Source organism: Canis lupus, chromosome 14 (genome assembly GCF_003254725.2).
Source record: "Canis lupus dingo isolate Sandy chromosome 14, ASM325472v2, whole genome shotgun sequence".
Taxonomy (NCBI): domain Eukaryota; kingdom Metazoa; phylum Chordata; class Mammalia; order Carnivora; family Canidae; genus Canis; species Canis lupus.
Window position 1 is genome coordinate 1976156 of NC_064256.1, and position 17368 is coordinate 1993523.

The 17368-nt window shown below is 38.2% G+C and overlaps 1 protein-coding gene across 1 annotated transcript; it reads left to right on the plus strand.

The window, feature by feature from the left end:
• The first annotated feature begins 203 nt into the window (after positions 1-203).
• Positions 204-1196, plus strand: LOC112665340 (olfactory receptor 2T8-like). Its single transcript, XM_025454993.3, has one exon. It carries the CDS (start codon positions 204-206, stop codon positions 1194-1196), a length of 993 nt encoding a protein of 330 aa, XP_025310778.1.
• Positions 1197-17368: the final 16172 nt, after the last annotated feature.

The window sequence follows — 17368 nt, forward strand, 5'->3', positions numbered from 1 at the left end:
TAAATTCATCAATAAATTGTATTCTTTATATCAATTAAGCAAACTAAATCTGAAGAGTGTTTATATTGAAAATGAAAAAAATGAAAATAACATTATGTCCAAGCTAAAAAGACTGCAAGTCACAGATGAAGGATGTGGTATAGTTTTTAACATTTTCACACAAATTCTTTTCATGAAAAATGTAATTGAATAGAGCATTGTAAATGATGAAACTGTCATCTTTTTCTTCATTTGCAGTGTCACTCTTTTATGAAATCATGAACATCTGGAACACCACCTCAGATTTCATTCTCCTGGGACTCTTTCACCACACAGAAGCCCACCTTTTTCTCTTTTCAATGGTTCTGACAATTGCTTTCGGCTCCCTCATGGGCAATGCCCTCATGATTCTCCTGATTCACCAGGATGTCCGGCTCCACACACCTATGTACTTCCTACTGAGTCAACTCTCCCTCATGGACATGATGCTGATCTCCACCATTGTGCCCAAAATGGCAGCTGACTACTTGAGTGGCAAGAAGTCCATCTCCCCTGCTGGCTGTGGGCTTCAGATCTTCTTCTTCATCACTTTGGAAGGGAGCGAGTGCTTCCTCTTAGCATCCATGTCCTATGACCGCTATGTGGCTGTTTGCCACCCACTGAGGTACCCCGTTCTCATGAGCTGGCAATTATGCCTGAGAATGACCGTGGGGTCCTGGTCCCTGGGGGCAGCTGATGGGCTCATGCAGGCTGCTGCCACCCTGAGTTTTCCATTCTGTGGTGCACATGAGATCAATCATTTCTTCTGTGAGGCCCCCACTCTGGTGCGTTTGGCTTGTGCTGACACGTTTGTTTTTGAGTATGTCATGTATATCTGCTGTGTATTAATGCTGCTGGTTCCGTTTTCTCTCATCCTGATTTCCTATAGTCTCATCCTTGCTGCAGTTCTCCAGATGCATTCTAGAGAAGCCCGCAAGAAAGCTTTTGCCACCTGCTCCTCACATCTCTCTGTGGTGGGACTCTTTTATGGAGCTGCTATTTTTATCTACATGAGACCCAAATCCTATAGGTCAGCTAACCACGATAAAATAGTGTCAGTGTTCTATACGATCTTCACTCCTTTATTGAACCCCATCATCTATAGTATGAGGAACAGTGAAGTCAAGGGAGCCTTGAGAAAGTGTATGGGTCAATGTGCTGCCTTACATCATAAATAAGATTATATTGATTTGTCCCAAATTTCAAAACCAAACAAAAGGAATTATGTGAAATAACCTAGGTAATAGTTGTATATGTATTATATCTATTTGTTACTATTTTACTTTGAAATGCAGTCACAACTATGTATTTTGGGTCTTTTTTATGAATAATAATTATTTTATAATATCTTAAAAATTTTTAGCCTTTTTTTCTTTTTCAAGTTTTTAATTTAATATACAATGAAATATTGATTTCTAGTATAGAATTTAGCAATTCAACACTTAAATACAACACCGTGTTCTCCACAAATGCCCTCCTTAATCCCCTATTTCCTATTTAACCAATTCCCTCACACATCCCCTCTGGAAACTATCCTTTAATAAGTGAAAATACAGTTGCTCAATTACATCCTTTATGTAATTATTATAATTATAATTTAGGTAATTGAAGCAACTATATCCTATAAAGAATAAATATCTAGAGTACATAAATAACTCAAAACTCAAAACAAACATATAAAAATATTAGTTAAGTTTTAAATACACAGTTCTCCAGAGAATATACATAAATACTTGATAAGTACATAAAAGATAGTCTATCACTACTCATTAGGGAAATGTAAATAAAAACCACAATGAAACATCTTTTTCACCCATTATGAAATATATTATTAAACAATAAATAATAAAAATGTGGAGAAAATGTAATCTGGTTCATTAATTTTTTTTTTTACCTCTTAGCACACCCTCAATGGGAATGCAAAATGGTGAGGTGCTGTGAAAAAACATGACAATTTTCTGAAAGCTTAACATTGAATTATCATATAATTTGGTAATTATGCTTCAAAAGATATACAAAAAAATAATTGAAAATAAGAATTTGAGACAATATCTGTGCACAAATGTTTATAGCAGCATAATTCACAGTGCTAAAGGTTTTTTAGAAAATGCCGATAGGAATGCAGAAATGAAAATAAGAATACACAATGTATTATTATTTGCACTTAAAATGAATGAAATTCTGATACATCCTACAATGCAGATGAATCTTGAGAAAATTTGTCTAAGTGAAATTAAGCCAAACAAAGAAGAAGAATATTGTATGGTTCCACTTTTTTTTTAAAGATTATATTTATTCATTCATGATAGACACACACACACACACACGAGAGAGAGAGAGAGAGAGAGAGAGAGGCAGAGGGAGAAGCAGGCTCCATACAGGGAGCCTGACATGAGACTTGATCCTGGTCTCCAGGTTCACGCCCTGGGCCAAAGGCAGGTGCCAAACCGCTGAGCCACCCAGGGATCCCCACAACTAGCTTCGTTCTTAATGGAGTTAGAACCTAGCACGTTTCTAGGTGAGGAGGTTCCATTAAAGCACTGTACTGTACTTGGAGACACAAAGCCTTCCAGGCCTGCAACTTGCTGCTTGCCTCTCACACAGCTTCTGACAATCGTTTAAGATCAGATGTTAGCAACTATATCCACAGGCAGTGTGAAAGTTCCAGGGACAGCATATGTGTTCGCCTCTCTGAAGGAGTCTGTCTTGTAGCCAGCATACAAGGATATTTGCTCCTATGGAGTTACAAGAAAACACCATTCTACTGTAGGAATTTCCATTGCAAAAGGTGTATTGAACTCGGAGACACAAGCCTTCCATGCCTGCAGCTTGCCATTTTCATGACATACTTACTTCTGAGAGTTGAGCTTATTGCAGGACCCTCTTGCGTCCTGATTGCCTGTAGACTTGGCTTCCAACATCTCTATGTTAGATGCTGGCAGAAGTTGTGTGAAAAGCATGTGGAAGTTGCAGGCCCAGAAGTCCGGTGTATCCAATTCAATACAGAGATTTCCCAGTAACATGCTCAGTTAGAATGGAGCTAGGTTCTGACTCGCACAAATGAGAAGCTAGCTGAAATTTGGCTTTAAGGCATACTTACTTCTGAGAGTTGAGCCTAGGTGCGGTCCCTCACAGTTCCACACTGCCTGCGGATTTAGTTTCCAGCATCCTCATTTACATGCCTGAGAGAAAAAAAAATAGATGCCTGAGAGAAGAGCATGAGAGGCAAATGGCAAGCTGCAGGCCTGGAAGGCTTGTGTCTCTGAGTTTAATACAGCTTTTGCCTAGGAAAATCCTACTGCACAATGGTTCCACTTTTATGAGGTACTTGGAATAGGCAAATTATCGAGACAGAAATAATTGTTAGTAGGACTGTAGAGTGGGGGAATGGGAAATTATTATTTATAAAATGAGAAGCTTCAATTTGGAATGCTGAAAATATTCTAGAGATGGATAGCAATGATGAGTGAACAAAAATATGAATACACTTATGTCACTGAATTTCACAAAGATTTATATAGTTCCATCCACGTTCCATCCCAGTTCCATCCACGTTGAAGCAAAATGGTGGGTATTTGTCGTTTCTAATGGCTGAGGAATATTCCATTGTATACATAAACCACATCTTCTTTATCCATTCATCTTTCGATGGACACCGAGGCTCCTTGCACAGTTTGGCTATTGCGGACATTGCTGCTAGAAATACCAGGTGCAGGTGTCCCGGCATTTCAGTGCATCTGCATCTTTGGGGTAAATCCCCAACAGTGCAATTGCTGGGTCCTAGGGCAGGTCTATTTTTAACTCTTTGAGGAACCTCCACACCGTTTTCCAGAATGGCTGCACCAGTTCACACTCCCACCAACAGTGTAAGAGGGTTCCCTTTTCTCCGCATCCTCTCCAACATTTGTGGTTTCCTGCCTTGTTAATTTTCCCCATTCTCACTGGTGTGAGGTGGTATCTCATCGTGGTTTTGATTTGTATTTCCCTGATGGCCAGTGATGCGGAGCATTTTCTCATGTGTGTGTTGGCCATGTCTATGTCTTCCTCTGTGAGATTTCTCTTCATGTCTTTTGCCCATTTCATGATTGGATTGTTTGTTTCTTTGCTGTTGAGTTTAATAAGTTCTTTATAGATCTTGGAAACTAGCCCTTTATCTGATACGTCATTTGCAAATATCTTCTCCCATTCTCTAGGTTGTCTTTTAGTTTTGTTGACCGTATCCTTTGCCGTGCAAAAGCTTGAACCCTTTAAACTAGACTAATGGTATCCCTTCCCAAGAGAAATATATCACTGATGCAAATACTGGAGACCCTAGGAAATCTAAGAACATTTAAGGAGTGATCTGCAGTAAAGAATACATTATTGAATATTATCTAAATAGTAGTCCATCAAATAAAGTAATACTATCATTTTGTTATCTATTTTAAAATGTAAAACATGTTTTATAACTTAAGGTAATTTCTAACTTAATGAGAATAATTCAAAAATAAATATCTACAGTAAATTACAGATGATACCCAAAATGTGGCATTTTAAGAATTTTTGCATGTGTGTTTATATAAAATTTATCACATTCCATTATAATGTATCTAATTTTAGAGCCAATTTTCTACAAACTGCCAAATAAATTAATATGCTTACACATTATTCTTATGCAATTACTGAATAACAATATCATAAATTTATGACTCCATAAAACTTTAGAGACATAATAACTTTGGAAGGATCTGAATAAATGTATTTGTTTCTCCACTGAATTGACCCTTAACACATCTTTGAATATATGTAAATAAATTATAAAAAAACCCTTCCAATCTTGGCCTGAGGCCACCTTGAATTATTAGTGTCTTAAACTACATTATTCAAGTCTCAGTGGGCTTTCCCAAGTGAACACACACACACACAGAAGGATTCTTGTTTTTAATCTCTAGGTAAAGAATTGAAATTATGGTTGCAGCTGAGTCCTTCTGAATTATATAAGATGTCAAATGAAGGGATAAGAGATTAATATATTTGTTTGAAAAGTATTCAAATGAGTCTGTTCAGAAAAACGACTTTGTTCATATGATGACTGCAGGACCACTGTCAGCTATTCAATCCAGTGATGTTGTTAAATTAGGAGACAATAAAGAGTAGATTTTATAATTGTATTTTATTTAAATTGTTACAAGAGATATGACTCCTCTACAAGTGCCTAAAGAATTTGATTAGAGGGCAGCCCAGGTGGCTCAGTGGTTTAGCCCCGCCTTCAGCCCAGGGCGAGATCCTAGAGACCCAGGATGGAGTCCCACGTAGGGCTCCCTACTTGGAGCCTGCTTCTCCCTCTGCCTGTGCCTGTGTCTCTGCCTCTCTCTCTCTGTATCTCATGAATAAATAAATAAAATCTTTAAAAAAGAATTTGATTAGAATTAATTAAGAACTGCTGTTTTGAAACTATTAAAATAAGCAATTGATACATTAACGTACCTCATGGGACGCCTGGGTTTCTCAGTGGTTAGCGTCTGCCTTCTGCTCCATCCTGGAGTCCTGAGATGGAGTCTCACATGGACTCCCCGCAGGAGCCTGATTCTTCCTCTGCCCGTGTCTCTGCCTCTCTCTGTGTGTCTCTCATGAATAAATAAATAAAATCTTAAAACAAAAAACAAAACATTAAGGTATCTCACAACCAGGGGGTTTCAAAAAGAAAATTTCATTTAGTGGAAATGGGCTTAAAATTGCATGCACGTGCCTGTGTGTGTGTACAATTAAAAAGGAATCAATTTCTTAAATACATGTATACTTTAAAAAATGAACATTTCTTTAAACCTAAAGCATAAATCATTATACAAATCTGGAAAGAATTGGTGTTTCTCCTAAAAATCTGTTGCAAATTAGCAGTGATATACTAAAATTGATAATAGAATCAATGTCTGATATTATTATGAACCTCTTTCCTGTATTTATGCTGAACAATATTTATGTCTATACTAAATGATGCCATGTTTGTGAAAACATAGTCAATTTAAAAATGAAAATAATTTTCTGTCACAAATCATATACTGAATGTTTATATGAATACAAAAGAAACTTTAAATATGAGAAAAATTTATTTGTCCCATAACTGAACAAGCATATTTTGAGAAACAATTGTATATGAAATATAAATCGTATTTATTAGGAAGGAAAGATGTCCTGTGCCCAGAGCCTGTGATGAATATTCTAGAGATGGGAAAATTTGTAGCTAAGTGGAGAATGTTTTAGTACGGTGTGTGTAACATGAATTACACTTTCCCAAAGTAGAGCTATTTTCATACAAGCATATGATGTGCTCTTATAAATGTTGATTCCATTGCATTAATCCTCTGGCAGTTCAGATTGCTACACGGATTAAAATCATCATGTTAAGGTGATAAATTTAAGAAATTAGTAACTTATTCCATATAAAGGTTGGTCAAGACTAGAGTTAAAATATAAATAATAAATATATTTTTTATTGGTGTTCAATTTACCAACAAACAGAAAACACCCAGTGCTCATCCCATCAAGTGCCCCCCTCAGTGCCCATCACCCATTCACCCCCACCCCCCGCCCTCCTCCCCTTCCATCACCCCTAGTTCGTTTCCCAGAGTTAGGAGTCTTTATGTTTTTTTTTAATAAAATAATTTTTATTGGTGTTCAATTTACCAACATACAGAATAACACCCAGTGCTCATCCCGAGAAGTGCCCCCTTCAGTGCCCGTCACCCACTCACCCCCACCCCCCGCCCTCCTCAGCTTCCACCATCCCTAGTTCGTTTCCCAGAGTTGGGAGTCTTCATTTTCTGTCTCCCTTTCTGATATTACCCACACATTTCTTCTCACTTCCCTTATATTCCCTTTATTATTATTTATATTCCCCAAATGAATGAGAACATACATTGTTTGTCCTCCGATTGACTTATTTCACTCAGCATAGTACCCTCCAGTTCCATCCATGTTGAAGCAAATGGTGGGTATTTGTCGTTTCTAATGGCTGAGTAATATCCCATTGAATACATAAACCACATCTTCTTTATCCATTCATCTTTCAATGGACACTGAGGCTCCTTCCACTGTTTGGCTATTGTGGATATTGCTGCTAGAAACATCGGGGTGCAGGTGTCCCGGCGTTTCACTGCATCTGTATCTTTGGGGTAAATCCCCAACAGTGCAATTGCTGGGTCCTAGGGCAGGTCTATTTTTAACTCTTTGAGGAACCTCCACACAGTTTTCCAGAGTGGCTGCACCAGTTCACATTCCCAAAACAGTGTAAGAGGTTCCTTTTCTCCGCATCCTCTCCAACATTTGTTGCTTCCTGCCTTGTTAATTTTCCCCGTTCTCATGGTGTGAGGTGGTATCTCATTGTGGTTTTGATTTGTATTTCCCTGATGGCATGTGATGCAGAGCATTTTCTCATATGTATGTTGGCCATGTGTATGTCTTCCTCTGTGAGATTTCTGCTCATGTCTTTTGCCCATTTCATGATTGGATTGTTTATTTCTTTGGTGTTGAGTTTAAGAAGTTCTTTATAGATCTTGGAAACTAGCTCTTTATCTGATACGTCATTTGCAAATATCTTCTCCCATTCTGTAGGTTGTCTTTCAGTTTTGTTGACTGTATCCTTTGCTGTGCAAAAACTTCTTATCTTGAAAAAGTCCCAATAGTTCATTTTTGCTTTTGTTTCTTTTGCCTTCGTGGATGTATCTTGCAAGAAGTTACTGTGGCCGAGTTCAAAAAGGGTGTTGCATGTGTTCTCCTCAGGATTTTGATGGAATCTTATCTCACATTTAGATCTTTCATCCATTTTGAGTTTATCTTTGTGTATGGTGCAAGAGAGTGGTCTAGTTTCATTCTTCTGCATGTGGATGTCCAATTTTCCCAGCACCATTTATTGAAGAGACTGTCTTTCTTCCAATGGATAGTCTTTCCTCCTTTATCGAATATTAGTTGGCCATAAAGTTCAGGGTCCACTTCTGGGTTCTCTATTCTGTTCCATTGATCTATGTGTCTGTTTTTGTGCCAGTACTACACTGTCTTGATGACCACAGCTTTGTAGTACAACCTGAAGTCTGGCATTGTGATGCCCCCAGATATGGTTTTCTTTTTTAAAATTCCCCTGGCTGTTCGGGGTCTTTTCTGATTCCACGCAAATCTTAAAATAATTTGTTCTAACTCTCTGAAGAAAGTCCATGGTATTTTGATAGGGATTGCATTAAACGTGTATATTGCCCTGGGTAACATCGACATTTTCAGACTATTAATTCTGCCAATCCATGAGCATGGAATATTTTTCCATCTCTTTGTGTCTTCCTCAATTTCTTTCAGAAGTGTTCTATAGTTTTGAGGGTATAGATCCTTTACATCTTTGGTTAGGTTTATTCCTAGGTATCTTATGCTTTTGGGTACAATGGTAAATGGGATTGACCTTAATTCCTCTTTCTTCAGTCTCATTGTTAGTGTATAGAAATGCCACTGATTTCTGGGCATTGATTTTGTTTCCTGCCATGCTACTGAATTGCTGTATGAGTTCTAGCAATCTTGGGGTGGAGTATTTTGGGTTTTCTATGTAGAGTATCATGTCATGGGTGAAGAGGGAGAGTTTGACTTCTTCTTTGCCAATTTGAATGTCTTTAATGTCTTTTTGTTGTCTGATTGCTGAGGCTAGGACTTCCAGTACGATGTTGAATAGCAGTGGTGAGAGTGGACATCCCTGTCTTGTTCCTGATATTAGGGGAAAGTCTCCCAGTGCTTCCCCATTGAGAATGGTATTTGCTGTGGGCTTTAGGTAGATGGCTTTTAAGATGTTGAGGAATGTTCCCTCTATCCCTACACCCTGAATAGTTTTGATCAGGGACGGATGCTGTATTTTGTCAAATGCTTTCTCTGCATCTAATGAGAGGATCCTATGGTTCTTGGTTTTTCTCTTGCTGATATGATGAATCACATTGATTGTTTACGGGTGTTGAACCAGCCTTGTGTCCCGGGGATAAATCCTACTTGGTCGTGGTGAATAATTTTCTTAATGTGCTGTTGGATCCTCTTGGCTAGTATCTTGTTGAGAATCTTTGCATCCATGTTCATCAGGGATATTGGTCTATAATTCTCCTTTTTGGTGGGGTCTTTGTCTGGTTTTGGAATTAAGGTGATAGAAATTCATAGAACGAATTTGGAAGTACTCCAACTCTTTCTATCTTTCCAAACAGCTTTAGTAGAATCGGTATGATTTCTTCTTTAAACCTTTGATAGAATTCCCCTGGAAGCCATCTAGCCCTGGACTCTTGAGTCTTGGGAGGTTTTTGATGACTGCTTCCATTTCCTCCCTGGTTATTGGCCTGTTCAGGTTGTCTATTTCTTCCTGTTCCAGTTTTGGTAGTTTGTGGCTTTCCAGGAATGCGTCCATCTTCTAGATTGCCTAATTTATTGGTGTATAGCTGCTCATAATGTGTTTTAAAAGTCGTTTGTATTTCCTTGGTGTTGGTAGTGATCTCTCCTTTCTCATTCATGATTTCATTAATTTGAGTCTTTTCTCTCTTCTTTTTAATAAGGCTGGCTAATGGTTTATCTATCTTATTAATTCTTTCAAAGAACCAACTCCTGGTTCTGTTGATCTGTTCCACATTCTTCTGGTCTCGATTTCATTGAGTTCTGCTCAAATTTTAATTAATTCTTTTCTTCTGCTGGGCGTGGGGTCCTTCTGCTGTTTTTTCTCTAGCTCCTTTATGTGTAAGGTTAGCTTTTGTATTTGAGTTCTTTCCAGGTTTTGAATGGATGCTTGTATTGCAATGTATTTCCCCCTTAGGACTGCTTTTGCTGCATCCCAAAGATTTTCAATGGTTGTATCTTCATTCTCATTAGTTTCCATGAATCTTTTTAATTCTTCCTTAACTTCCTGATTGACCCTTTCATCTTTTAGCAGGATGGTCCTTAATCTCCACGTGTTTGTGGTCCTTCCAAACTTCTTGTGATTTAGTTCTAATTTCAAGGCATTATGGTCTGAGAATACGCAGGGGACGATCCCAATCTTATGGTATCGGTTAAGACCCAATTTGTGACCCATTATGTGGTCTATTCTGGAGAAAGTTCCATGTGCACTTGAGAAGAATGTGTATTCAGTTGAGTTTGGATGTAAAGTTCTGTAGATATCTGTGAAATCCATCTGGTCCGGTGTATCATTTAAAGCTCTCGTTTCTTTGGAGATGTTGTGCTTAGAAGACCTATCGAGGTAAAAAGAGCTAGATTGAAGTCACCAAGTATAAGTGTATTATTATCTAAGTATTTCTTCCCTTTGGTTATTAATTGGTTTAAATATTTGGCAGCTCCCACATTCAGGGCATATATATTGAGGATTGTTAAGTCCTCTTGTTGAATAGATCCTTTCCGTATGATATAGTGTCCCTCTTCATCTCTCACTACAGTCTTCGGGGTAAATTTTAATTTATCTGATATAAGGATGGCTACCCCCGCTTTCTTTTGAGGGCCATTTGAATGGTAAATGGTTCTCCAACCTTTTATTTTCAGGTTGTAGGTGTCCTTCTGTCTAAAATGGGTCTCTTGTAGACAGTAAATAGATGGGTCCTGCTTTTTTATCCAGTCTGACACCCTGCGCCTTTTGATGAGGTCATTAAGTGCCTTCACGTTCAGAGTTACTATTGAAAGGTATGAGTTTCGTGTCATCATGATATCTATTCAGTCCTTGTTTCTGTGGATTGTTCCACTGGACCTCTTCTTCAAGGGGAATTTTAAGAGTCCCCCTTAAAATTTCTTGCAGAGCTGCTTTGGAGGTCACATATTCTTTGAGTTCCTGCCTGTCTTGGAAGCTCCTTATCTCTCCTTCCATTTTGAATGAGAGCCTTGCTGGATAAAGTATTCTTGGTTGCATGTTCTTCTCATTTAGGACACTGAATATATCCTGCCAGCCCTTTCTGGCCTGCCAGGTCTCCTGTGATGGGTCTGCTGTTACCCTAATACTCCTCCCCATAAAAGTCAGGGATTTCTTTTCTCTTGCTGCTTTAAGGATCTTCTCTTTATCTTTAGAATTTTCAAGATTCACTATTAGATATCGAGGTGTTGAACGGTTTTTATTGATTTTAGGGGGTGATCTATTTCCTAGATCTGAATGCCTGTTTCCCTTCCCAGATTAGGAAAGTTTTCAGCTATGATTTGTTCAAATACATATTCTGGCCCTCTGTCCCTTTTGGAGCCCTCGGGAACCCCAATTAAATGTAAGTTTTTCTTCCTCAGGCTGTCGTTTATTTCCCTTAATCTAACCTCATGGTCTTTTAATTGTACGTCTCTTTTTTCCTCAGTTTCCCTCTTTGCCATCTACTTGTCTTCTATGTCACTCACTCGTTCTTCCACCTCGTTAACCCTCGTCGTTAGGACTTCTAGTTTGGATTGCATCTCATTCAATTGATTTTTAATTTCAGCCTGATTGGATCTAAATTCTGCAGTCATGAAGTCTCTTGAGTCCTTTATGCTTTTTTCTAGAGCCACCAGTAGCTGTATAATAGTGCTTCTGAATTGGTTTACTGACATTGAATTGTAATCCGTATTTTGTAAGTCTGTGGGTGAGAAGACTGTTTCTGATTCTTTCTTTTGAGGTGAGGTTTTCCTTCTAGTCATTTTGCTCAGTGCTGAATGGCCAAAAACAAGTTGTATTGGGAAAAGGAGAAAAAGAGAAAGGAGAGAAAAGAGTAAAGGAAAAAAGGAAGGAAAAAAAAAGAAGAAAAAGAGAAAGAGAAAGAAAAAGAATGAAAGGGAAAAAAGGGTGGGGGAAGCAAACAGAAATCAAAAAGAAAAATAAAAAACCACGGGGGCGTATCTTCTGATTCTGTATACTTAAAGTCCTTTGACTTCTCCTTGTACTTGTCCGTCTAGCTGGTCTTCTGGGGGAGGGGCCTGTTGTGCTGATTTTCAGGTGTGAGCACTTGGGGGAGCTGCTCTGCCCCCTGCCTGGTGCAGGGCTCAGTGGGGGTTGTTTACCCCGTGAGGCCCCAGGAGGAACAACCGCAGTGGCAGGGCCAGCTCTAGAGCCCTGGAGTCAGCCCCCGCAGGAACTCCGGAGCTCTCCGTCTGCAGGGCCTGGAGGCTCCGGGGCGGGGCCGCTGATCTGCTCAGGTTGAGGCAGTAGCGTCCTTGCTGTCCTGCGCCCTCCCGGCCTCTGCCTGTCCCAGGGGAGGCCGGATCCTGGGCTGTGTCCGGGCGCCCTGTGCTCCGGAGCCTGTGCTGTTGGATTCGGCTCCCGCCCTGCAGCCCCCTCCGCGGAGCCGCCCCCGAGCCCCTCCGAGCTGCTCCGCCCCGCAGCCCCCTCCACGGAGCCGCCCCCGAGCCCCCCCGAGCTGCTCCGGGTCCCGCCGTGCGCGCTGCAGCCCTTAGGGAGCTCGGCGCACTCTCCCGGGGCGCAGGTGTCTGTTAGTGTCCCCGGGAGCCCAGGGCATCCCCGCCCTCCTGGGTCCTGCTCCAACTCCCTGCGAGCCCCTTTCCCCCGGGAAGGTCGGTGCAGCTCCTGCTCCTCCGGGACGGGGCTCTCCTGTCCTGGGGACACTCGCCCCGGCCTCAGCCCGGCTCCTTGTGGGGCCCCTCCCCCTTGGAGGCCTTTTGTGTCTTTATTTCTTTTTCCCCGTCTTCCTACCGTGATAGAAGCACGAACTCTTCTCACTGTAGCATTCCAGCTGGTCTCTCTTTAAATCCCAAGCCGAATTTGTAGATTTTCACGATGATTTGAAGGTTATCTAGGTAATTTGGTGGAGACAGGTGATTTGGGGACCCTACTCTTCTGCTGTCTTGCCCCGCATTCAGCCAGTTAAAAGATTTTAAGTAGAGTTTGGGTGGGAGTGACTTATTTTTATGATAGAAAATGATTTTAGAATTAGTTCATAAATATGGTGTCTGAATGGGACAGGATATGAAGGTCTTTGTAAAATATAATATTTAGTATTATTGGCATAGGCTTTAGGTGGGCTCACATAAAATTTTATGAACTAAACTAACTTGTAAAATTCCAAGTCCTTAATAGCAATAGTAGAAAGTAGAATGTCCTTTTTCTTACTTGGATGTGTGTGTGTGTGTGTGTGTGTGTGTGTGTGTGTTTAATTTTTTTGTTTGAGTAAAGTTGACGCACATGTTGCATTAGTTTCAGGTGTACAACATAATGATTTGGCAAGTTTATAAATATGCTACATTCACCATAAATGTAGCTACTATCTAATACCATACAACACTAATAAATGTCATTGATTATATTTTTATGCTGTAATTTTTATTATTGTGATTTATTCATTTCCTAACTGGAAGACTGTATCTCCCTTTCCTATTCTTTCTGAGGATTTTTGCCAATAAGCACTGTGGCTACATGGTTACCAGGGCAAACTTCTTACTGTTACACACTGCTTTAATTTATATAAAATTATTTCTTCTATTTAAATGATTCCTTCTCTAAATTTTATTCAAAATGCAAAATTGAACTATAATAAAGGCAAATTAGTAAAAACAAAATTTATCTGTTCATGGGACAATTATATATTTTCCAACTTTGAAGGAGACTTAGAAATAATCCAAGTATTTATAGGAATAGTGGATGTATTAATTGTCTAGTTCTTTTTCCAAACACAAATTGTGACTATTTTTACTACTTTCTTTATTTAAGTTTGGTGTTTTATCTTTTAAACTTGTGTATATATCACTGAAGTTCAAGTGAAATAATAGCTACATTAAAAATTGAGGATACTTTGTGAAAATCAGATGGAAATGACACATAGAAATGATTTGTGAACTATACTGTGATGTATCTAGGCATATCAGGATAAAAATAATTTGATTATACCATTCTTGATATTCCTGGATGGTGATAATAAAGATAGTAAATGCCATAGCTAATTGCTCAGCGATGCCTTATGCAAAGCACATTTTAAGTAATCCATATACATTATCTTATCTTTTATAATCTTATAACAATAACTCTTGTTTTTTTCTTTTAGATTTATTCAAGTATTCTTGCTAAATAAAAGGTGTATGTATTTAAAATGTACAACTTGATGTTTTAGTATATACACATTGTGAAATAATCACCACAATCAAGCCAATTAATATATCCATCAACTTACATAGATTTTTTCTTTCTTCTTTCTTCTTTCTTCTTTCTTCTTTCTTCTTTCTTTCTTTTTTCTTTCTCTTTCTTTCTTTATTTCCTTTTCTTTCTTTTTCTTTCTTCCTTTCTTCCTTTCACTTTCTTTCTTTTTCTTTTTTTTCTAGTGAGATCACTTAAAATTAATGCTTCTAGGTATTTCAGCTATAACAATTTTGTTAATTATATTCATATTGCTGTACATGAGATCTTCAAAAGTTATTCATCTTGCATAAGATGAAATTTTAGTCTTTGACTCAAGTCTCCCCAACTCTCCCTCCCCTCAGCTTTTGGCAACTACCATCCAACTTTCTACTTTTAAGAGTTTGATCATTTTAGATTCCACATACAAGTGTAAATGAATAGTGTCTGATTTTCTGTATCTGACTTATTCTAGATCTACATATGTTGTTGCAAGTGGAAATATCTCCATTTTTAAGGCTGTACAATTCTTTTGTGTGTTGCTGCCCAGTTTTCCCAGTATCATTTGTTGAAAACACTGCCTTTTTACCATTGGATATTTTTTTCTGCTTTGTCAAAGATTAGTTAACCATAGAGTTGTAGATTCATTTGTGGGTTTTCTATTCTGTTTTTCTGATCTAGGTGTCCATTTTTGTGGCAGTACCATACTGTCTTAAAAACTACCCTTTGAAATGTAATGTGATGTCTGGAATTGTGATGCTTCCAACTTTATATTTTTTAAGGTTGCTTTGGTTATTTATTCTGTCTCTGTGAAAGGTACTGTAGGTACTTTGATAGGGTTAGTGTTAAATATGTCTATTGCTTTGATAGCATAGATATTTATTTATTTATTTATTTATTTTTATTTTTTTAGATTTTATTTATTTATTCATGAGAATGCACAGAGAGGAGAGAGAGAGAGAGGCAGAGACGCAGGCAGAGGGAGAAGCAGGCTCCATGCAGGGAGCCCAACGCAGGACTTGATCCAGGGTTTCCAGGATCACACCCTGGGCTGCAGGCAGCGCTATACTGCTGAACCACCAGGGCTGCCCTATTTATTTATTTATTTATTTATTTATTTATTTATTTATTTAGATTCAATTTGCCAACATATAGCATAACACCCAGTGCTCATCCCTTCGAGTGCCCCCCTCAGTGCCCATCACCCAGTCAAGCCCAACCCCCTGCCCACTTCCCCTTCCACTACCCCTTGTTCATTTCCCAGAGTTAGGTGTCTCTCATGTTTTGTCACACTCACTGATATTTTCACTCATTTTATCTCCTTTCCCTTTATTCCCTTTCACTAATTTTTATATTCCCCAAATGAATGAGGCCATATAATGTTTGTTCTTTTCCGATTGACTTATTTCACTCAGCACAATGCCCTCCAGGTCCCTCCACATCGAAGCAAATAGTGGGTATTTGTCATTTCTAATGGCTGAGTAATATTCCATTGTATACATATACCACATCTTCTTTATCCATTCATCTTTTGATAGACACCGAGGCTCACCTGCACCCCAATGTTTCTAGCAGCAATGTCCACAATAGCTAAACTGTGGAAGGAGCCTCAGTGTCCATCAAAAGATGAATGGTTAGTATAGACATTTTAACAATATTTGTTCTTCCAATCCATGAGCATAAAATATCTTTCTATTCTTTCTCTGTGTTTTCTTCAATTTTTTTCATTAGTATTTTATAATTTTCAGAGTACAAATCTTTCACCTCTTTGATTAGGCTTATTTTAAATTATCATATTGTTTTGAATAAATTATAAATGGGATCAATTCCTTAATTTATTTTTCTAGTGCTTCATTATTTATGTATAGAAATGCAATAGATTTCTGTGCTTTGATTTTGTATCCTGAGACCTTACTGGATTAATTTATCAGTTTTAGCAGTCTTTTGGTGGAGTCTTTTGAGTTTACTATATATTCCACACTTACTTTATCCATTGATTTATTGATGAACACTTACTTGTTGCTATTGTTGTTTCTTACATATCTTAACTTTTGGAAATAATACTGCAATACTCATACAAGTGTAGATATTGCTTCAATATATAGGTTTAATTCCTTTGGATATATACCTAGAAGTGGGACTGTACTCTCATATTATATTTCTATTATTACTTATTTGAGGAACTCCCACATATTTTTACATAGTGGCTATGACAATTTATATCCCAGAATGGTGGAAAGGATTCCCTTTTCTCTACATACTGGCCAAAACTTATTCTCTTTTTTTATCAAAAAAATCTGTTATTACTTTAACAGATGTTAGTTGAAATCTCATTGTGGTTTTCATTTGCTCATATATAGGTGAGTCTCATAGAGTTAAATATTAATCCGAGTTTATATTTCTAAGTTTCAAAACTAGAACTGGATATTATTGCTGATTTATTACATGAGATTTCATAAAAGAATATAATTTAGAGGTATAAAAATATATGCATGTACTGACACTGTGAACTCTAAACATATTTATGGCTCATTAAGGTTGTGAAGCTGTATACCTCTTAAACAACTAAATCACAGTTTTTTTAAATAAGTAATAAGATTACTATTTTTAAGTAATTAAAGTACACAAACTATATATTCTTTGTCTCTTTTTAATATATATTCTTTAGTCTCTTCTAGTGGAAACACTTGAAGAATGTGCAATCTTATGTAAGATTCTTTGAAAGGATACTGTAGAACTGTGCTTGCCAAGATCCCAGAGGACACTCTTCTGCAGTTATCTGATTTGGATTCTCAAAAATCCATCTCACAAAACTGTAAATTCTAGGTGAGAGATGTCAATGCAAAATAATTATATCTAGGGATGTGAAAATGCAAGTATGATGAAACACTTAAAAGAACTCAGCTATGGGATCCCTGGGTGGCTCAGTGGTTTAGCACCTGCCTTCAGCCCAGGGAATGATCCTGGAGACCCGGGATCAAGTCCCATGTCGGGCTCCCTGCAAGGAGCCTGCTTCTCCCTCTGCCTGTGTCTCTGCCTCTCTCTGTCTCTGTCTCTGTATCTCTCTCTCTCTCTCATTAATAAATAAATAACATCTTAAAGAAATGAACCCAGGTAGATTTTATGAAGTCAATGAATTCAAAGTTCTCCTGGGAATCTGATTTGGTGCCTCTTTTATAGGATTCCTCCCTTACCAGTGAATAAGGAAGTTCCCTTTTAGGAAAAGTAAGAACTTTAGACTATTTCAAGGATCTTGAGAAGAGAGGAAGTGACTCAAATTGATGTGAAATCTAAAAAAAAATTGATGTG

What these genes read in the sequence shown, in the direction of transcription:
- LOC112665340 (XM_025454993.3), top strand. Translation starts at nt 204, where the DNA reads ATGATGAAACTGTCATCTTTTTCTTCATTTGCAGTGTCACTCTTTTAT.